Source organism: Ranitomeya imitator, chromosome 4, assembly GCF_032444005.1.
Source record: "Ranitomeya imitator isolate aRanImi1 chromosome 4, aRanImi1.pri, whole genome shotgun sequence".
Classification (NCBI taxonomy): domain Eukaryota; kingdom Metazoa; phylum Chordata; class Amphibia; order Anura; family Dendrobatidae; genus Ranitomeya; species Ranitomeya imitator.
In genome coordinates, this window is record NC_091285.1 from 369,220,680 (window position 1) to 369,244,876 (window position 24,197).

Genomic DNA, 24,197 nt, shown 5'->3' on the forward strand with positions numbered 1-24,197 from the left:
AGCGAATAAAGGACACTATCTTCAGCAAGAATCTGGTGAGTGCTGCATCTTTTGTTATATTAATGAATCACACAGAAAGACAGTACTACACCAAACTGGATCATGACTAACTCCAAAATATATGAAAGAGCTGACATGGGTAATCAGAGGCCTGTGTACAGATTCCATAATCCTTCTGAATTTAAACATGAGAATCCTTGGATAGGAATTTTCTTTTTGCTTCCCAAGATTCATAAGCCTGGCAACTTAGGGAGGACAATCATCCCAGGTTTGGGAAAAATCACTGAAAAAAATGTTAGGACGGGTAGAGAATGTTCTTAAACCACTGTTGAGAAAAATAACTAGCTATGTACAGGACACTACAGACCGTGAAAAAGCTATCTACAATAGGTCCTTTCCCAAGGGTGCCATCTTAGCCACCATGGATGTGGTGGAATCTCTATATTCCAACATTCTACATGAAGGTGAACTGCTTACCAAATGTTTTGGCAAGCGAAAGGAACACCTTCTTAGGCTGCAGTCACACTAGCAGTATTTGGTCAGTATTTTACATCAGTATTTGTAGCCAAAACCAGGAGTGGAACAATTAGAGGAAAAGTATAATAGAAACATATGCACCACTTCTGCATTTATCACCCACTCCTGGTTTTGGCTTACAAATACTGCTCTAAAATACTGACCAAATACTGCTAGTGTGACGGCAGCCTTAGTCTGTATTGAAACTCACCAGATTTATTCTCATGTATAACTTTTTCTGTTTTGGTGAGGAGCTACACTTACAACGCAATGGAACTGCAATGGGCAGCACATTGGCACTCCAGCATGCCAACCTTCTCATGGTTAAACTGCAGAATGACTTAAATCACAGATAAAAAAAACAACCTGTGGCTAAAAATTTCTGTGGCCCAGGACATAACATATACAATATAAAAGTTGTTATATTAAAATGCAACTTCAATTCACAAAACTACAGACAGGTCTGTGAGCAAAAATTTAGGACTGTCGTTAATAACCTCAACACATGATTAAATCTGTCACAGGGATTTATGACAATTTTTGATTTATGATTTTCCTCAAAATCTGAGGAATCTGCTCCAGAGTAGAGTTGAGCTAATTTCTTCAGGTCCCTGCTTATTCAGTAAGCAATAGCGAATAAGTTTGTCGAATAAGCTGCAGAGGAAGCGCGGCTTCCTGATCGGCGCCGCAGCTGCATGTGTCGCGGCTGTGTCACTGTCACAGCACATTACATTTTACTCAAAAATATACCTATAAAGAGAATTATCAGACAAACTAAATATTTTAGTGTGGTCTCTTAGTTTTTGCCAGAGCTGTACAGGCGATCTGATCATCGCCTGTATGTGACAGAGCTGATCGGGTTGTGGCAGCTTCTAGTCTCGTATGGAGACTACTGAAGCATGCCAAAAGTTAAAAAAAAGTTTTCAAAAATATTTTAAAAATTAAAAAAATAGAAAAGCTCAAATCACCCCACTTTTGCTGCATTCAAAATAAAACAAAAAAAAATCATACACATAATGGCAGGTCACTTTTAGTATTTAGTGAATATGGTAAAAATAAAGCAAAAAACAACTGTGGGATTGCACTTTTTTTGCAATTTCACTGCACTTGGAATTTTTTTTACCACCTTCCAGTACCCAGTATATTAAAACCAATGGTGTCATTCAAAAGCACAACTCGGCCCACAAAAAACAAGTCGTCACATGGACATTGACAGAATAATAAAAAAAGTTATGGGAAGAAGGGGAGCAAAATACAAAAGTGCATAAATGAATATACCTCCGGGGTTAGCGGGGTTAAGACATTTTTTCCCCTTGGTAAATCCAAGTCACAATGTATACTGCTGCAATTGTACAGCAATTAAGTGCTGCTGTGAAGTTGCAACTTAAACAGATATTTCAAACACATTTTTATTTATTTTAAGCCACTTCTAAAACACTAAGGCCCTGATTTATTGATGTGTTAGCGCATACCTCCGAAATTTACAGAACAGAGAGAGGATCAAGCTGTGCGATGTGCATACCAGGCTGCGGCATTTTTTTACCACATTCCTATACACACCCCAAGGTATACCCATTACCACTTCTTTCTACCCCGGCAGTAGGAGATGTCAGGGTGCCTGGTGATTATTTATTTTTTTTCTGTATTTTCTACCATTTTTCCCTATTTTTTTATGCACTTTTGCTACACTTGTAAACCAGCAGTAGTATGTTTTTTGTAGTACAGAAAACCTTTAATCATGAACTTAAAAAAGCAACTGCAGTTTTTTACATTCTTTTAGAGTCAAAATAGAAGTATCTAGAGAAAAAAGAAGCATCAAAACTGCACAGTCCACAATCGTCTTCAGAGGGTGCAGTTTTCGTAAAATCACATCCACTTTCCTAAGACAGTTGAAAACAACAAAAGGCAACAGAAAAAATGCAGTCATTAATTTACACCATTTAACCAATCAATATAAATAACTTTATCACAATGTTGTATGAGTTGCTACGATTACAGGGATCCTAAATACAGCTCTGGCAAAAATTAAGAGGCCACCACATCAAAACCCTGTCATGGGCAGCCCAATCTCCAGACTTGAACCTCATTGAAAACTTCTTAAATGTAATCAATAGGATGATGGACAGTCACAAGCCATCAAACAGAGAAGAACTGCTTACATTTTTGCACCAGAAACAGTGTGAAAGACTGGTGGAAAGTATGCCAAGACGCATGAAAGCTGTGATGAAAAATCATGGTTATTCCACAAAATATTGATTTCTGAAGTCTTCCGGTGTTGAAACATTAGCATTGTTGTTTCTAAATGATTACGAACTTGTTTTCTTTGCATTATTTGAGGTCTGAAAGCACCGTTGTTGTTTTTATTAATTTTGAACATTTTTCTTTGTCTGAAAAAAAATACTACATTTATTGCTTAGAAACTTGGAGACATGTTATCAGAAGTTTATAGACTAAATGAGCAATTTACATTTTACTCAAAAATATACCTAAATATACATAAAGAGAATAATCAGACAGCCTGAACATTTTGCAGTGGTCTCTTAGTTTTTGCGAGAGCTGTATGTCCATGTTATTTGCTGATGTGTATTTTTTTAAATGACATTACTGTTATTAGATTTCAATATTTTTAGTAATTACATTGGAAGAAAAAAACCTACCTTTTTCTTTATCTCTAGAATTCAAGGACATTGAAATACACTACACTCCCATACTTCACCCTTGTCAGTCCAAGGTGGTTGAGAAAGACACCTTGCGTGTCGGAACGCATGTGTTTTCCAATGTTTATTCCCGGACTGCACTGCTGCATTTTGAACCAGGGGGTGATGATAGTGGACTATTGGACTGACTAGGGTGAAGTATGGGACTCATTTAATATTGGCTATCAATTTATGCACTGTGTCTTGGCTATATATGTCAATGATATAGAATGCCCTTCTTTGGCATTTGCATCTCTGTAGACCTTCACATAAAGTGTATAATTATTTACATTGCCTGTATTGCTGTGATTATACGGGTTTCTTATTTGGATATCTGACAGCTGCACTTTGAATACCTGTTTTACAGCATATTTTGCATCTACTGTTTAGACCATCGTTATTATACAATTTGCATACAAAGTGCATGCTCTTTTTGTATGCATTATCTATACCATTTTTTCCACATGGGTCTTATGTATTACTTCTGAATTATTATTTTTGTGTTGTTATTTTGAGCATGTCTCTGTTGTACAAACTGTTCACCCTGTCTCCACTATATGGGCCCTTTATATTGAATGTATTGGATTATGAGTAGTCTGCAGCACTTAACTTTGGTGTAAATACGATCTCTAGCCGGGAATTTCATATACTTGTATATCAGTTTTGAATATCATATTTTTGAATATTGGATCTAACATGCATGTTCCAGTGTGGAATGGTTTTTAAATGTTTTTACATTGTGTGTAGTGTCTTTTTTGGTGTGAAAAATAAACTTTTTGTAATTTTGCCTAAAATTTGAGTGGTGATCCTACGTTTATTTGCATGTACTTTTCCCTCTTTATATTTTTGATTAGGGCACTATGGTTTATGCTAGAAATCTGGCATAAAACCATTTGTAGAGTTGCACACAAATGTTGGGACTTTTGGTATTTTCATGTCAGTTTCAGCCACCTCTGCCAAAATTGGCAATGCTCTTACAGATAAGGCAAGGAGATTCTTGCTCATCCAAATCATGAACACCTGCATTGTGCCTTGTACCACAAAGATTTGTTGCAAGAGACACATGGAGGCACATGTCACTTAAAGGTGTGCCTAATTTACTAAGAGGCATTTGCCTCATAATGAATCAGGTACCTCTAACTTCTATATGCCCCATCTTTCAGACTTCCATAAACAACACCTGTCTAAATGAATCGGGGTGAATCCTCAAGTGTCAATCAAATAAAAGTTAAAGTCATTACTTACAGTGAGGTGCAGTGTGGAAACTTTCTAGAAATTGTTTGCTTACCAAATTCAAGTGTGATAACTTAAACCAATAAGATTTTTCTAAATAAATTAAAAGTTAAGATTAAAAATGTGTAAAATAAGATTTAGGGTCCAAGAGATTGAATGCATCCTTCTAAAATATGGCACCAATGATTCGTTAGTAAAGTTTAGCTACTGTGATGTCTTAGAACTGCTAGAATGAAGTGGCAGTATTGCAAAGAATGCATTGTGATATTTGTTCCACTCACCTGCCACATAGTACCGCCACTGACTCTAATGGCTGACCACGTGGTCATCCACAAAATGGTTAATGGGGTCAACAGTGGACATGCAACAGTGGACAAAATGGCATTCCATACTAAAAATAGTATGTTTTATTTGGGTAGGATGTTGACTCCGTGGTTAGTATCTGTGCATTTGTCTGACAAAAGGAAATAATGGCAGTGTTTGATTTACTAAACTGAACTGAATAGTGATAATGCATGGCATTGATGCAGAATGTGTTAACGCTAGTTAACCAAGGGGAGATATGTAAAAAATAAAAATGGGAGCAAAAATATGAATTTTATTTTTTTTTTTTTTTTATTGAACTCTTAAACCTCTGCATTGTCTTTCTCACGTCTTATTTCTGGAAATAATTATCACATTCCATTACTCTCTGCCCCAGCATTAAAGATGTCAAATATATCTAAAACTTGGCTAGTAATATATACCAAACCCTTTTATAACATTCTACACTAACTGATATCAAACCGTTCTTAATTTCCTCACTTCAGATCCATTAGGTACACACAATTAAATAGTTTAAAAATGCAAAGGTGACACAGGTAATCTTTTATGAGTTCCCCATATGCTTATGTAGAGATTTAATCCTGTGAAAGCATTATTCTCTGTAAAAGTCAATCTCATCAATATCTTAATGAAATGCAAGATATTAGTAAAAATATTTTAAGTCAAATCAAAATGATGCACATTGGAATTTTTATAAAGTTGATCCATGAAAGTCATCTATACTACTGGTTTGGTTTTTTGCCTAAATTTTTTTTGTATTAATTGTATGTATTCTTTTATCTGAAGTTTTTATGATTTTGAATAAACTGAATAGTCCACTTGGAAAGTCTCAGAAGTAACCAGACGTTCACCAATCAAACTCCTATGCAAGAATCTGGATTTACAATGGGGTCCGGTGGCAAGAGTGATCAACTACTATTCAATAACAGGAGAGGAAAGGACAAGGACAAAATCATGAGATGCAGTAAAGTCAGAGGTACAGTTGGGATCAGTTACCAGGAGGTCAGTCAAAGCAGAGTCAAACTAGCCAAGGTTAATAACAGGGTGAATGACAGACAAAATGAGGGTCACAAAGCACTGATGGATAGCCAGCCCTAATGCTGAGCCGGCTGTCAGTCAGTGCCAGGGGCGCAGTTACAACCTCCGCTCTCTATACTGTACACTGAAAACCTGCCGTCACCACCCCTGTGATTCAACACCATACTCTGCAGGAGAAATATAGTTAATTTCCTCCCAACAGCGGTGCTCAAAACGCTTGCGTTGGGCAGGTTCAGAACTCTATTAACATGCAGAATAACCCCATATCTGCAGGTTAATAGTGTTTTTCACTTGACATGTTCCCTTTAAGAGAATGCAATCTAAACTATCACTACACTATAGATGTTGCTACCTAAAAGTTGTGTAGATCAACATCTGTAGAGGGTGCTGTGAACCTTAATTGTATATAATTATAGTTTGTATACAACATTTTCTTTTAACAATATCTCTGCATTTGACATACAAATACATCTTAATCTTTATCTTTTTAAGTGAAGGAAATAAAAATACTGTTATTTTATGCAATTTATTGCATTAAAAAATTGCTCTCAATGTTTGCACCAAAACGACAATAAAAATTTGTTTTAATTTCAACAGTTCTACATGCTGGATGCACATAATAAATAACATGTAAATGTAATGATGCTCTGGTATCACTCTACAATACTTAATCACTAGCTGAAAAAGGAGAGTACAATACTTACACCTCGAAATCTGACAATAATCCCAGGGTATTAAAGGATTATCAGTATAACACCAGGGTCCATGGGCATCATTATCAGGATTTCTGCAGTAATTTTTTTCAAGTATGGAGACATCTGGCTCTCGAAAAGTATGTCTACAAAATAAGAAAAATTGACCTTGCTAGTAAAAAAAAAAAAACTTACAGCAAGTTATAGCTATTTATATATTTCATTGGCAAGTTATTTTACTGATTTTTTATAGTAAAGTAACAGAAACACATGTTATTCAGAACCGTATATTATAAAGACCAAGTAAAAAAAAAGGAAAAACAATCACATTTACACAATTTTATATAGGATTTTACAGGTTTTCATTTCGTTGATACTAAAACAGAAAAAAAAGTATAATATCTGCATACCTTCGTACGTCAACCATATTTTTCTCCCACATGGAACATGGAAGCCTATATCGAGTTCTAGATATTGTCCCTCTGTAGGTGATACCATTGCCATAGTAACACTCTGAAAATACCAAACATATATTAAAGTTAAGAAAATCAGCAAAAACAGAGGCTAACATAATATCCCACCCAAAGGCAAACAGCAAAAACTGAGTAACAGCTGCTCCAGTGGTTTTTACCTCACATAAAAGAAAAGAGAAAAGCTTTACAACTAAAATCAAACAAGTCTTTGATTGGAGACGAAGACCAAAAGGCTGAATAAATACACAAATGGATTAAAGTTCTTTTTATTAAAAAGAAAAAAAAAGCCATCTGGGAAAGTAAAATCTTGTTTTGTACCGATTTGTTTACAATGGGTTTGATATGTGAATGTAGAAAGAAGAAGTTTGAGGAAAATTCAGTAATTTTGTCAGAGATGTCATGTATTCTTAAAACTTCCTTTGTATAGTAATGCCGCAACCGCTCCTATTTCTAATATTTGGATTAGAAACACAGTAATAGTAATTCTCGATAAGAGTCATTACTAGTGTAAAATAAATGGAAAACAAAGCCAAATACAACAACCTAAAACACTACAACATTAACACACTACTGATATTCAACTATGTGTCCAGGTAGGGTTATCATCTAATATATAATTGCCTAGAATACTACTTCCTGCAATTTGTGCCAACTTCCGTGGCTTTGTCCGGAGCTAATGTCCGGAGCTAATGTCCGGAGCTAATGTCCGGAGCTAATGTCCAGAGCTAATGTCCGGAGATTAATTGCCTAGAATACTACTTCCTGCAATTTGTGCCAACTTCCGTGGCTTTGTCCGGAGCTAATGTCCGGAGCTAATGTCCGGAGCTAATGTGCGGAGATAATGTCCGGAGCTAATGTCCGGAGCTAATGTCCGGAGCTAATGTCCGGAGATAAGTGACGTCAACAGTGTCCAGTGTCTGATTGGTTGCCGCCTGCTGCGAGCGACCAATCAGAAACGTGCCGTACTGTGACACACTCCGCCCGCCATTTTGGTGTGATTTTTGAATTTTTACCTCACAGCAAGTTTCTACTGCGTGGAGGCGGGCCCAGTGACGTTGCTCTTCAAGCTCCTGCCGATTTTCGTCAAAAAAATGATAATACCATTTACCAAAACTATATATATTTAGTTGTGAAGTGGTTCAGTGACATTTTCACACCAATTTTGAACTTTTGTTTGGTGTTTTCTCCATATACTGCCTATTATTCACTGACTGTTATACTGAGAGACTGCCGTTTATTAACCTCTTCTTTGCCACATTGGGTATATTGCTCTATTATTTGCCACATAAGGACATTGTCCATTATTGCCCAGCAATTTCTCTGCAATGTAAACTGCCTATTTATTAATATCTGCATTCCTGCAAAGAACTATTGCCTATTATTAACTGGCTATTTTCCTACTACCTGACACTGCCTCTTATTAACCTGTTGTTTGCCACCACCACGCTTAAAGCTGTTTAGCTTAGCCAACATGAGCTCTAATAGTAAGGATACTAATGACACAGAGCCCAAAGCTGCTGATGGTGCACGTAAGATTAGGTCTGATAGAAAGTATACTAATAATGCAGAGCAAAAAGACGCCAATGCCGCACGTAAACGCAAACAGCGTGCTAACAAGAGTACAGAGGATAGATGCAAGCGCATGGACACTGCTAAGTATACTAATGACACAGAGTCCAAAGCTTATGATGGCGCACGTAAGATCAGGTCTGATATAAAGTATGGTAATGATGCAGAGCGAAAAGCCGCCGATGCCGGACGTAAGCGCAAACAGCGTGTTAACAAGAGTACAGAGGATAGATGCAAGTGCCTGGATACTGTTAAGTATACTAATGACACAGAGCCCAAAGCTGCTGATGGCGCACGTAAGATCAGGTCTGATATAAAGTATGGTAATGATGCAGAGCGAAAAGCCGTCGATGCCGCACGTAAGCGCAAACAGCGTGTTAACAAGAGTACAGAGGATAGATGCAAGCGCCTGGATACTGTTAAGTATACTAATGACACAGAGTCCAAAGCTGCTGATGGCGCACGTAAGATCAGGTCTGATATAAAGTATGGTAATGATGCAGAGCGAAAAGCCGCCGATGCCGCACGTAAGCGCAAACAGCGTGCTAACAAGAGTACAGAGGAGAGATGCAAGCGCCTGGACACTGTTAAGTATACTAATGACACAGAGCCCAAAGCTGCTGATGGCGCACGTAACATCAGGTCTGATAATAAGTATACCAATGACGCTGAGCGAAAAGCCGCCGATGCCGCACGTAAGCACAAACAGCGTGCTAACGAGACTACAGAGGACAGACATAAGCGCCTGGACACTGTTAATGCTGCTTGCAATAAACGCATTACTAATGAGTCTTTTGAGGACAAAACTAATCGATTAAGTAATAAAGCTGCTGCTGCACGCTCTCAACATTGCAAACATAATATTTCCACGTCCTCAGTCATAGATTCTGCCCACAATACAGCTTCTTTGTCTCCATTCATAGAATGTGTGCAGCTTGAAGCTCCTTTAACCGTTGGTAAATCTGCACGTAAGCGCAAACACTGTCCTACTTACACTCCAAATGATAAACGCCGTCGCCTGCACACTGTTAAGTCTGCTTATAAGACATGCTTCACACCTGACTCTTCTAAGGCAACAAACAAACCATTACCAAATGCAGCTGGTGCACGCCGTGAATGGCGCAAAAAAACCGCTTGCACCTCCATATTAATAAACTCTGACCATGATACACCTTCCAACTCCTCAGTGATTGAATCTGTGGACAGTGAAGATCCTCTACCAGGTCCACGCTTTATATATGTTGGCTTACAGAAACATTTCAATGCTCCGTTATCACAACCTGTACCTCAACATCCTACAGGTTTTACTAATGATGACAGTACCATAGTAGAACACTCCTGTGGTCCTATGAACTATTTATGTGAACATTGTGAAGCATTACATTTTAATGCTGAGATACCAGCAGATAAAAATTTTACTCTGTGTTGTCACAAGAGTAAAGTGCATATACCTATACCCCAATATCCCGAGGTCTTCAAACGATTGCTGACAGGGGAGAGTGAGTTCAGTAAGAATCTCATGGAAAATATTCGTAGTATTAACAGCTCATTTGCTTTCGCCTCCATGGGTGCCAATATATCCCCTCCACCTGGACATGGCCCTTACTGTTTCCGTATACATGGACAAATATATCATCGTACTGGAACTCTACATCCCAGTGATGATCAAGTTCCAGCTTATGCCCAACTGTATATTTTGGATACCGCTACCGCGAATGAACAACGTTTAAACTGTGAACAAAATCAAAAATGTCATCCCACTTTGATGAGTATAATTGCTCTTCAGTTAGACAATGTGAATCCCTTTGTTGCTGCCTACAAAATGTTACGAGATGTGGAACATGAAGAACATCTTAAAGCTGAAGCTAATGGCACTCTCGTGCCAAATATCATCATGGCCCTTAAACAAGATCGGAATCAAGACCCTCGCCGATATAATAATCCAACTGTCAATGAAGTTGCTGTCGTATTTGAAAATGACAATGGAGAGCCACCATTTAATCGTGATATTTTAATACATTTACAACCGGACCCAAAAAATCCTTTGGCGCCAAGAACACAACAGGTCAGCATTCTACACAGTAATTTAGATGCTTTACTCTATCCTTTATTTTTCCCTTACGGAGACCAGGGCTGGCATGATGGCCTCAAGCAACAAGGGCAAATAGGCAAATTTTATGTGTAGAGATAAGGAAAAAAAAAAAAAAATTAGTGTAGCCATAGACATATAGATTTTAAGTACTTATGTAGGAAATACGTATATAACATACATACTCATTAGCATATAGGGTTAATAACTCTATATCATATCTACATAAATTTAGAAATATGATATATCAATACATATTTTTATAGGTAAGTAGAACACACATTAAGTACAAGATGTAAGATGTGTATCATTCAAATGCCTGTATTTGGTGATAGGAACCTGTATTTGAAGCTCCAGCAGTATAGCTGCTGAGAGATTTCATTTTGTTTTTAAAAAGGGTGAGGTTTTTGTGAACAGGTAAGAGACGGGTGGGATGGCTGTTCACACACATCTCTATCTTCAGGTGTGTTCTGTACATAGAAATAGATATATAGATAGGTACATTTTTAGATAGATAAGGAAAGAATAGAGATTTTGCTTTCACATCAACATTTTTCTGCTATTTGGAGAATTTATGGTGGAAAAAAGGCTATTTCTGCACTTCCTGCCTAAGGGCTGACCCACGCCACTCTTGCTGTAAGTTGCATGCAATGTATACGGAATTTGTACTTCACTTGCGGCAGGTGCGGCACATGTGGTTTCTGCTGTTTTCGCCACAAAATCTCCACTTACCAGTGTTTTTGTTGTGGCTGCATTTAATGCTATTGCCGAAGCCGCGTTTGCTGCATTTACTGCAAGTTAACTCCAAGCTTCATCTACATTGCATGGCACTTGCTGAAAGTGTGTTGTAGGTCAGTTCTTTGGTGCCAAGTGTGGAAGTTGTATTGTTTTTAACATTACTTCTGCAAATATCAGAAACATGCAGATGTGAAAGAGGTCTGAGTATTAAGAAATAGGAATCAGTTAGTTAGGACCCATCAGTTCAAAGGCTACCGTGATGTGGTTGATGGGCATGCTTATATTAGCCCATCGGTGTACTATGAACGTTGATTTCTTAAATTTTACACTTCTGTAAAAATAAACACAAAAAATTTGGGTACACAAAAAGGCTTTTATTTCTGTTGTACCTATTAGAATTATTTAAAATGAAGGCTTAGCTAAGCCCAAGAGATGATTAAAAACGTTTCATACCAACCCATCAGATGTAAAATTACTGTGAAAATACCTGATGGGCACACAAGTATGCGCCAGTATGGGTACTAAGAGCCTTTCCACATAATAATGAAATATTTTAAAATGTCATAGAACATACCAATATACATAGTTATTGATACATATTATTTATTATTTACATTATTGTTCTTAAGCAAAGAACCGTTGTTGTGGCATTTGCCACAACACGCAAAGTTGTCGTCTGATGTCTTTCATCCCTCCCCTCAAAAGCATGTTCATGGATCCTGTGTAACTGTACCTTAAATAACAAGAATTGTCAAGAGCTGGTGAGTGCAGCCATTTTTTGTTCTTTCTTACTATTATTTATTAATTGTATTATTCTTACATTTGAATAAATAAAGTATATATGGATTCTAGACTCCCGATTCTTTAGAATCGGGCTGCCATCTAGTACCTTCATAATCTTTTTCCCTAATACCTGAAGGTATGTTTACACACAGAAGATTGTAATAGGCTTTTTGCTGCAAGCATTTCCATAGATTTCTATATGCCCTAATGAACAAATCTGCAACATGTGAAGATCTACCTTCCAGGCTATGTAGTCATCATAAATAGAAGTATTTAGCTCAGAAATTCTGTCTATGACCTAAGGAACTGCTAACAAGCATTTGCTCTCGTCAGTTAATCAGTTGAATATGAAGGACCCCAGTTGCAAAATCTCCAAGAGGGCCCTCAACTTATCACGAGTCCCTTTTACACTAGGGACTGGGTGCGAAACCACTCTACACTTATTATAGTTATGCCTGGGTTGCCAACTGCCCAGATATTTCAGAACACTCAGTAAAAAAGGACACCTTTTCTTGCCCCATCTGTAAAAAAACTGTAAGGTGTCCATGATTTTTTTGAAGGTAAAGAAACTTATACAAATTATTTTGACTATAATAATTGTCATTTTTTTACAGTTGACAGTGAATGCAGCTGATGTCTTCATATCAGAGTTATGTGCTGTAGACATACAGCTCTGGCAAAAATTAAGAGACCACTGCAAAATGTTCAGTTTTTCTGATTATTCTCTTTATAGGTATATTTTTGAATGATGCTACGCCCATGAAACGTACATAGGGACTGCTTCACCTGACCAGGGGAGTCATTGTCTTATTTCTGAGTAAGGACCGATGAGCGATACGTATATTATATAGTTACTTTAACTAAAGACATTTGCTCCATGGTATGGTACCTACCCCATACTAACTGCACTATAGCACTTTTGTTTTCTTCCCTCTTTCCCTTTCTGGGTAGATTGCGGGGCATGTGCAATTTTGTAATAGACGCTGGTTGCAGCACCTTCATGCCTCAGGTGGGATACATCAGGCTTTGGCATGGTATTTTGAATTATGATGCACATTTTGACACAAATACATATATAGATACGATTGCCTGACCTAGTGCCTTTTTAACCCGTATTGGTGCATCGACATAATAAGACTGAATCCACGGGATTGTTTGATATCATGTGCGAGTGCATGGTTATACAACTACAAACAGTGACCTCAATATCTCTGTGTTTCCCTGAATGTGTTTTTCGTATTGTAATGTTTTTTATACATATATTTTTTGATAGACAAATAAAATTACCCAAAAATTTATATGCACTTATCTACTCCATGTCCTCCTATTTTGTTATGCAATGTTATGGAGTTGGGGCCAATTGAATTGAGGGTGGACCACCACTGTGTGATATCCCCTCCTGCATTTAAAATGTAGCTGGGGTTTGTGTTTGCATTTTTCGATAAGCTGTCCAGAAAAAATAAGAAGTTGGCAACTCTTACACCACTGACTCTCATTAACTTACATCATATTATGTCATATTATGTTTTGTGATGACTAGTGTTGAGCGATACCTTCCGATATCCAGAAGTATCGGTATCGGATTGGATCGGCCGATATCCAACAAATATTGGATATCACCGATACCGATACCGGAAACCAATGCAAGTCAATGGGACACAAATATTGGAATGTAAATAAGCCCTTTCTGTCTTTCTACATCCTGTTCCTGAGGGGGAAGAGTGTGGGCGGTTCATGGGCGGACACTGTGTGGGTCTGTGCGGGCCTGACGGCGATCTGTACGGGCCTCTCGGGGGTCTGTGCGGGCTGCCGGGGATCAGTGCGTGCCTGCTGGGGGTCTGTGCGGGCCAGCTGGAGCTCTGTGCGGGCTGCCGGGGGTCTGTACGGGCCTGCCTGGGGTCTGTGCGGGCTGCCGGGGGTCTGTGCGGGCCAGCTGGAGCTCTGTGTGGGCTGCTGGGGGTCTGGGTGGGCTTCCGGGGGTCTGTGTGGGCTGCCGGGGGTCTGTTTGGTCTGCCGGGGGTCTGTGCGGGCCTGCCGGGGGTCTGTGCGGGCCTGCCGGGGGTCTGTGTGGGCTTCCGAGGGTCTGTGCGGACTGCCAGGGGTCTGCGCGGGCTGCTGGGGGTCTGTGCTTGTGTGCAGGCATTGTCCGATGGGACCACAAGTCCTATGGGACGATGCCTGCTACAGTAACAGTGATTGACACATTAGCCAATGATGGGACAGTAGTAGTCCCATCATCCGGCTAATGTGTCGAATGTAAAAAATAAAAAAACATACGTACAACATACATACTACATACATACTATATACATACTACATGCATACTACATACATACAACATACATACATACATACTACATACATACATACTACATACAAACTACATACAGTACATTCATACATTACATACAATACATACATATAGACACACAGTACATTAAACATAGAGTACATACTCACCATTACTTGTCATTTTGATCCCAGAAGCCAGTGTCACCTGTAAAAAATAATAAAATAACAAACAACCAATATACACCCTGATCTGCAGAAATCCACGAGTGTCCCACGACGATCTCCCGTGGAGAATGGCAGCATCAGCTGATGCGACTGCTCTCCAGGGGCTCCAGGAACACAATGACTCGCCGGATTGTGCCTGACGGCAAAAACCTGATGTGTGAAAACAGCCAGATATATGGATAGATACATCTATGTATCTATAGATATATCTATCTATAAATATATCTATAGATAAATATATTCATAGATATATAATAGAAAGGCTGATGTTTCTAAGGCTACTTTCACACTTGTGTTTTTAGCAATCCGTCGCAATCCGTAGTTTTGGGAAAAAAACGGATCCTGCAAATGTGCTTGCAGGAAGCGTTTTTTACCCATAGACTTGTATTAGCGACAGATGGCCACACGCCACGTCCGTCGTGCAACGGATTTGTCGTGTTTTAGAGGACTGTCGGCACGAAAAAATGTTGAAGTGAAAGTTTTTCTGTCCGTCGCATCCGCCATTTTCTACCTCGCATGCGTGGCTGATACTCCGCCCCCTCCTCCCCAGACTTCAGAATGGGCAGCGGATGCATTGAAAAACTGCAAGCGCTGCCCACGTCGTGCACAAATTTCACAACGTGCGTCGGTACGTCGGCCCGACGCATAGCGATGGACCCGTACAGACGCAAGTGTGAAAGATGCCTTAATGAGCATTGAATTTAAAAAAAATGCACAAAAATGGCATGGGCTCCTGCGCAATTTTCTGCACTAGAGGGGGAAGCCGACGGCTGGGGGCCAATATCTGTAGCCTGCTATGAATATCAGCCCGCAGCTGTCAGCGTAGCCTTTACTGGCTATTAAAATAGGGGGACCCCCCAAAAAATGATGTGGGGTCTCCATATATTTTATAGCCAGAAAGGCTACGCAAACAGCTGTGAGCTGATATTCATATCCAAGAGAGGGGCCATGGATATTGCCCCCGCCCGGCTACAAATACCAGTCCGCAGCCACCCAAGAAATGGCGCATCTGTAAGATGCGCCCATTCTGGCACTTAGCCCCTCTCTTCCCACTTCCGTGTAGTGGTGGGATATGGGGGAATAAGGGGTTAATGTCACCTTGCTATTGTAAGGTGACATTAAGCCCGGTTAATAATGGAGAGGCGTCAGTAAGACACCTATCCATTATTAATCTAATAGTAATAAAGGGTTAATAAAACACACATTAGGAAAAAAGTATTTTAATATTCTTCATTTAACCATACTAACCATACTTCAGCGCCTGCAAAAAACGTAAAATAATAAACGGTATACTACCTGTCCGCCATAGTCCAGTTAATAACGAGTGTCCCACGACGATCTCCCCTATACAACAGTGACATCGGGTGATGTCACTGCTCTATAGGACCCTCAGTGACACACTGACAGGAGACAATGGTTCCTGCAGTGCATCACTGAGGTTACTATAGTTCAAAGTCTTACTTTATGGCAATTGCTGCATGGGAAAATTTCTCACACAGCAATGCCAAAAGTGAGACTAGGGAATATTTTTTTACAGCGGAGGAAGAATACAGTGCGGAAGGATACCTTCCTCCCATCATTGGATTCCTGGAGCCCCTGGAGAGTGGTCGCATCAGCTGATGCTGCCATCCTCCATGGGAGATTGTCGTGGGACACTCATGGATTTCTGCGGATCAGGGAGTATATTGGTTGTTTGTTATTTTAATATTTTTTACAGATGACAATGGCTTCAGTGAACAAAGTGACAAGTGATGGTGAGTATGTACTCTATGTTTAATGCACTGTATGTCTATTTGTATGTATTGTATATAATGTATGAATGTATTGTATGCAGTATGTATGTAGTATGTATGTAGTATTTAGTATGTATGTAGAAAGTAGTATGTATGTATGTAGAATGTATGTATGTAGTATGTATGTAGTATGTATGTAGTATGTATGTAGTATGCATGTAGTATGAATGTATGCAGTTTGTATGTAGTATGTATGTAGTATGTATGTATGTATGTAGTATGTATGTAGTATGTATGCAGTATGTATGTATGTAGTATGCATGTAGTATGTATGTATGTAGCAGGTATGTAGTATGTATGTAGTATGTAGTATGTTTGTAGTATGTATGTAGTATGTATATAGTATGTATGTAGTATGTAGTATGCAAGTAGTATGTATGTATGTATGCATGTAGCATGTATGTAGTATGTATGTAGTATGTATGTATGTAGTATGTATGTAGTATGTATACAGTATGTATGTATATAGTATGTATGTAATATGTATGTAGTATGTATGCATGTAGCATGTATGTAGTATGTATTTAGTATGTAGTATGTATGTAGTATGTATGTAGTATGTATGTAGTATGTATGCATGTAGCATGTATGTAGTATCTAGTATGTATGTAGTATGTATGTAGTATGTAGTATGTATGTAGTATGTATGTATGTAGTATGTATGTGGTATGTATGTAGTATGTAGTATGTATGTAGTATGCATGTATTTATGTAGTAAGTATACAGTATGTATGTAGTATGTAGTATGTATGTAGTATGTAGTATGCATGTAGTATGTATGTAGTATGTATGCAGTATGTATGTAGTATGTATGTAGTATGTATGTAGTATGTATGCAGTATGTAGTATGTATGTAGTATGTATGTAGTTTTTATGTAGTATGTATGTATGTATGTAGTATGTATGTAGTATGTATGTATGTAATATGTATGTAGTATTTTTTTTTCATTCAACACATTAGCCGAATGATGGGATTACTACTGTCTCATCATTGGCTAATGTGTCAATCACTGTCACTGTGGCAGGCATCATCCGATGGGACTTGTAGTCCCATCGAACGATGCCTGCACACACGCACAGACCCCCGGCAGCCCGCACAGACCCCCAGCAGCCTGCACAGAGCCGCAACAGCCCGCACAGAGCACAGGCAGGCCCGTACAGACCCCCGGCAGGCCTGCACAGACCCCCGGCAGGCCTGCACAGACCCCCGGCAGCCCGCACAGATCCCCGGCAGCCCGCACAGACCCCCGAAAGCCCGCACAGATCCCCGGCAGCCCGCACAGAGCCCCGGCAGGCCCGTACAGGCCCCAGGCAGGCATGCACAGACCCCCAGCAGCCCACACAGATCCCCGGCAGCCTGCACAGACCCTCAGAAGCCTGCACAGACCCCCGAGAGGCCCATACAGACCCCCGGCAGGCAAGCACAGAACCCCCACGGTCACGTACAGACCCCGCCCACACACACACAGTCTCCGCCCACACTCCATTATAGTGCATCATTGCACTATGGGAACTTCCGATTCCTGTATCCAATAATGCAAAAGTATCGGAACTCGTTATCGGAATTCCGATACAGCGAACATTGTCCATTACCCGATCTTTGCAGTATCGGAATGCTCAACGCTAGTGATGACACAAAATATTTAAAATTGATTTCAATTCAGACTTCCTCCTCTGGATCGATAAAACACCTGGGTCAATAATGCTTGCAACAGCAACAAGGTATATAGAAAAACTGCATATAATGTTATTGCTGAACACTAGATTTACATCACTGCAACACTGTAACTTTAAACTATAGGCACATATTAGTTATTTTTTAATGCAATGGTTAGTTCTAATATTGTACTGTATATCCATTTAAGAGGTAACATTTCTTCTTGTGGAGAGTGACAAGACAAGCCTGGCATGTCATCATGAGGAGACGTATATGCCATGCATGCTTCTTTGAGAAATTAAATATGCAAATTTCCTCTTTAGAGAGGAAGGGGACTAGAACTCTAGTATTACCTTTTGGAAGTAGCAATCCTAAAAATCAATATCGACCCTTTAGTAGGCTTTGCAATATGACGTAGGATAAAAGCCAAATCAGCATCTCAGTTTGCAGACATTGTGTTTTGGGGTATTGCCCCTCATCAGAGCAAAGTATGAGATCTGATTTAGCTAGGTAAGAGGCTTAAGACTGGGATCTAAGGGGTAACATTTCTCCTTGCGGAGAGTGATATATTTACAGTAATTTCCCAGAGGAGCATGCATGGCGCATATAAGACTCCCCGCTCTGACATGCCAGGTGTCACAGTAATACAGCAACAGAGAGGGGCCAGAAAATCGAAACATATGGTTTCAGAAACTCCTGCATTGCTAAGAAGTACTTCAGCATCTTATTAAATAGTGTAGGTTCTTTCTTTGCTGGTAATGCAAGGGTAAAACTGTTTAGTTGAAGTGCCTGGAAATTCCCTACCTTGATTGTCTCACCTGTTCAGTGTTGGACACTCTCCTCTGCTATATATGCTCACCTCTGGCACTTGGGAATTACCAGTGCTAGTCCTTGCTGACTGGTTTGGAGTTGCAGGTGTAGTTTGTGGTTGGAGTTTGCATATTTATTCAGGAGATTGCTGCTTGGAGTTTTGTTTGTGTGCTTGGTATCTCCTTTCTTTAACTCCCTTATGTTCCACTCTGTTGTTTGGTGAGTGTACTTTGTATGATTCTTATCTTAATTTATCCCTATCTGTCTTCCCTTGTTTGTCTGGTTAATGTTATCCTATACACTTTTGCTTCCCATTTCCATGGGTGGGGGAGGGGACAGAAAAGGATTGATATAGGAGCATAGAAACGCATTTGAACTAGATAGACTAGGGCACCCCTAGTTCTAGGGACCTTGTTAGTACTCAAAGTCCCAAGACACCATGCCTGGCTTTTCAATCTCCACAAGGAGAAACATTAACCCTTAAACTCCAAGTCTTAAGCCTCTCACCTAGCCAATTCAGATCTCATACTTGCATCGACGAGGGGCAATACACCAAAACACCATTTCTGTAAATTGAGATTCTGATTTGGCTTTTATCCTAAGTTATATGACAAAGCTCATTAAAGGGTCCATGATGACATTTAGGATTGCTACTTCCAATAGGTGGCACTGAAGTTCTTGTCCCCTTCTTCTATGAAGAGGCAATTTGCAAACTGTATACCCATATAAGTTGCATACAATATGTTAAGAAGTATCTTTGACTTTAATGTTTTATATCAATAGTAGTGTTGAGCATTCCGATACTTGCGGTATCGGAATTCCGATACCGAGATCCGATACTTTTGTGGTATCGGGTATCGGTATTGGATCTATAGTGAGGTGTAAAATAAAGAATTAAAATAAAAAATATTGATATATTCACCTCTCCGGCGGCCCCTGGACATTACCGCGGGTAACCGGCAGGCTTCTTTGTTTAAAATGAGCGCGTTTAGGACCTGAGGAATGACGTCGCGGCTTCTGATTGGTCGCGTGCCGCCCATGTGACCGCCATGCGACCAATCAGAAGCAGCGACGTCATTCCTCAGGTCCTAAATTCCTAGAATGAGCGCGTTTAGGACCTGAGGAATGACGTCGCGGCTTCTGATTGGTCGCGTGCCGCCCATGTGACCGCCACGCGACCAATCAGAAGCCGCGACGTCATTCTCAGGCACTAAACTCCCCATTCCAGGAATTTAGGACCTGAGGAATGACGTCGCGGCTTCTGATTACTCGCGTGGCGGTCACATGGGCGGCACGCGACCAATCAGAAGCCACGACGTCATTCCTCAGGTCCTAAACGCGCTCATTTTAAACAAAGAAGCCTGCCGGTTACCCGCGGTGATGTCCAGGGGCCGCCGGAGAGGTGAATATATCAATATTTTTTATTTTAATTCTTTATTTTACACATTTCCTTTTATTCCCTTGTGGGAATAAAAGGACTAGAAATAGGAAAAACCCAATGTGGCTAAACAAAGAAGTAAGACAGGCAATTAACAGTAAAAAGAAAGCATTTGCACTACTAAAGCAGGATGGCACCATTGAAGCTCTAAAAAACTATAGGGAGAAAAATACTTTATCTAAAAAACTAATTAAAGCTGCCAAAAAGGAAACAGAGAAGCACATTGCTAAGGAGAGTAAAACTAATCCCAAACTGTTCTTCAACTATATCAATAGTAAAAGAATAAAAACTGAAAATGTAGGCCCCTTAAAAAATAGTGAGGAAAGAATGGTTGTAGATGACGAGGAAAAAGCTAACATATTAAACACCTTCTTCTCCACGGTATTCACGGTGGAAAATGAAATGCTAGGTGAAATCCCAAGAAACAATGAAAACCCTATATTAAGGGTCACCAATCTAACCCAAGAAGAGGTGCGAAACCGGCTAAATAAGATTAAAATAGATAAATCTCCAGGTCCGGATGGCATACACCCACGAGTACTAAGAGAACTAAGTAATGTAATAGATAAACCATTATTTCTTATTTTTAGGGACTCTATAGCGACAGGGTCTGTTCCGCAGGACTGGCGCATAGCAAATGTGGTGCCAATATTCAAAAAGGGCTCTAAAAGTGAACCTGGAAATTATAGGCCAGTAAGTCTAACCTTTATTGTTGGTAAAATATTTGAAGGGTTTCTGAGGGATGTTATTCTGGATTATCTCAATGAGAATAACTGTTTAACTCCATATCAGCATGGGTTTATGAGAAATCGCTCCTGTCAAACCAATCTAATCAGTTTTTATGAAGAGGTAAGCTATAGGCTGGACCACGGTGAGTCATTGGACGTGGTATATCTCGATTTTTCCAAAGCGTTTGATACCGTGCCGCACAAGAGGTTGGTACACAAAATGAGAATGCTTGGTCTGGGGGAAAATGTGTGTAAATGGGTTAGTAACTGGCTTAGTGATAGAAAGCAGAGGGTGGTTATAAATGGTATAGTCTCTAACTGGGTCGCTGTGACCAGTGGGGTACCGCAGGGGTCAGTATTGGGACCTGTTCTCTTCAACATATTCATTAATGATCTGGTAGAAGGTTTACACAGTAAAATATCGATATTTGCAGATGATACAAAACTATGTAAAGCAGTTAATACAAGAGAAGATAGTATTCTGCTACAGATGGATCTGGATAAGTTGGAAACTTGGGCTGAAAGGTGGCAGATGAGGTTTAACAATGATAAATGTAAGGTTATACACATGGGAAGAAGGAATCAATATCACCATTACACACTGAATGGGAAACCACTGGGTAAATCTGACAGGGAGAAGGACTTGGGGATCCTAGTTAATGATAAACTTACCTGGAGCAGCCAGTGCCAGGCAGCAGCTGCCAAGGCAAACAGGATCATGGGGTGCATTAAAAGAGGTCTGGATACACATGATGAGAGCATTATACTGCCTCTGTACAAATCCCTAGTTAGACCGCACATGGAGTACTGTGTCCAGTTTTGGGCACCGGTGCTCAGGAAGGATATAATGGAACTAGAGAGAGTACAAAGGAGGGCAACAAAATTAATAAAGGGGATGGGAGAACTACAATACCCAGTTAGATTAGCGATATTAGGATTATTTAGTCTAGAAAAAAGACGACTGAGGGGCGATCTAATAACCATGTATAAGTATATAAGGGGATAATACAAATATCTCGCTGAGGATCTGTTTATACCAAGGAAGGTGACGGGCACAAGGGGGCATTCTTTGCGTCTGGAGGAGAGAAGGTTTTTCCACCAACATAGAAGAGGATTCTTTACTGTTAGGGCAGTGAGAATCTGGAATTGCTTGCCTGAGGAGGTGGTGATGGCGAACTCAGTCGAGGGGTTCAAGAGAGGCCTGGATGTCTTCCTGGAGCAGAACAATATTGTATCATACAATTATTAGGTTCTGTAGAAGGACGTAGATCTGGGGATTTATTATGATGGAATATAGGCTGAACTGGATGGACAAATGTCTTTTTTCGGCCTTACTTACTTACTAACTATGTTACTATGTTACATTAATATGGATCCCAGGGCCTGAAGGAGAGTTTCCTCTCCTTCAGACCCTGAGAACCATCAGGATACCTTCCGATACTTGGTGTCCCATTGACTTGTATTGGTATTGGATATCGGTATCGGCGATATCCGATACTTTTCGGGTATCGGCCGATACTATCCGATACCGATACTTTCAAGTATCGGACGGTATCGCTCAACACTAATCAATAGTAAAACAAGTGATCAATGATTCCACTTCACTAATGTTGCTGTATATAACCATCAAATCAAAACTCGGTTCAGTCTTTCCTCACTTCTTCTCCTTCTGAGCACCACAGTGTGCGCAAACCCCATTAAGCATCCACATGTTTGGCATTTATGTAGCGATGAGAGCCCGCTAATTTATGGGTCCATGTCTCCAGAAGTACAAGCTGGACATAGCATACTGGGCATTACAATGTACTGTGCACTACAATGTATGGGCACTGCAATAGCAGATTTACAATTTTCACTCAGCAAAATCCACTGATGCTTTCTTCTGGAAAACATGGAGTCAAATCATCACAAATGTAGATAAATTCCCAAAGGGGTATAATTTCCAAAATAGTCTCAGTTGAGGAGAGTAACCTGCTCTTCCAGCATTTAGGGCTCTGTATATGGAGTCTGCAATTTATTCTAGGACAACCTGAGCACCAGGAGGCAAATAGCGCTCCATACCTCTTGAGTCTCGCCACATGGCTACACAGTACTTTGCAACCATATACGGGGTATTTCCATGTTCAGCAAAAATTGTATGACAAATTTTGGTGCCATTTTAACCTTTTTCCCCTTGTAAAAATGTAAAATATGGGTCTAAAACAAAATTTTTGTAGTAAAAATGAAATTATTTTTTTTTCACTGCCCAATGATATAAAATTCTGTGACACACCCGTGATGTTAATATGATCTCTGGTGTCATTTTTGGGGAATTTTCTGTCATATAGGCTCCCCAAAGTCACTTCAAATAGTATATGGTCCTTAAGAAATGGATTTGTACATTTTGTTGGAAGAATGAGAAATTACTGGTCAAATTCAAACCCTTCCAAAATTATGTTTCAAAAATTGTGCTGATGTAAGGTAGACATATTGAAAATGTTTTTTATTCACTATTTTGCGTGACATAACTCTGGTTAAAGGGCATAAAAATATAAAGTTTGAAAATTGTGAGATTTTTTTCACAAATAAACGCAAGTTTTATTGAACAAATCTTGCAACTATTATGAAGTACAATTTGTGACAAGAAAATCTTTTAGAATCTGTGAGATCCGTTGAAGTATTGCAGAGTTATATCCACGTAAATTGACAGTGGGAAGAATTGTAAAATTGGGCCTGGTCATGTAGGTGAAAACAGGCTTGGGAGTGAAGGGGTTAAGAAATTCACCTTTGTAGGTGTATCACACTCTTTTCACCTTGAAAGGTAGAGTGCTGCTATTTTTTGTAGAAACTGTTTGAAAAGACCATGTGTTGTAGGTCTGCCTTTACATGTGTTTCTGAAAAAATGGCTTATTCTTAAGGGCTCAATGAATTAGAGCATGATACTGTAATAGGACTTCACCTTCGTAACAAGTCAGTTTGTAACATTCACCATCTCTTATATATTCCAACACTGGCAGAGGTATTATTAAAAAGTGAAATAGTTTAGGAACAAATCAGCCATGTCATTGACTGACCATGTAAAATTACAAAACGGGTAATAGAGTGCTGAACTGCATAATGTATA

The 24,197-nt window shown here is 39.6% G+C and overlaps 1 protein-coding gene across 1 annotated transcript in view; it reads right to left on the reverse strand.

Moving 5' to 3' along the window:
• The window catches only part of HGF (hepatocyte growth factor), a 240,991-nt gene that overhangs the window by 55,173 nt on the left and 161,621 nt on the right, over window positions 1-24,197 (reverse strand). The window contains exons 10-11 of the mRNA XM_069765151.1: window positions 6,910-7,012; window positions 6,512-6,645 (exon numbers count right to left, since the gene is read on the reverse strand). Coding sequence (XP_069621252.1) covers window positions 6,512-6,645; window positions 6,910-7,012 — 237 coding nt within the window. The remainder of the gene's footprint in view (window positions 1-6,511; window positions 6,646-6,909; window positions 7,013-24,197) is intronic.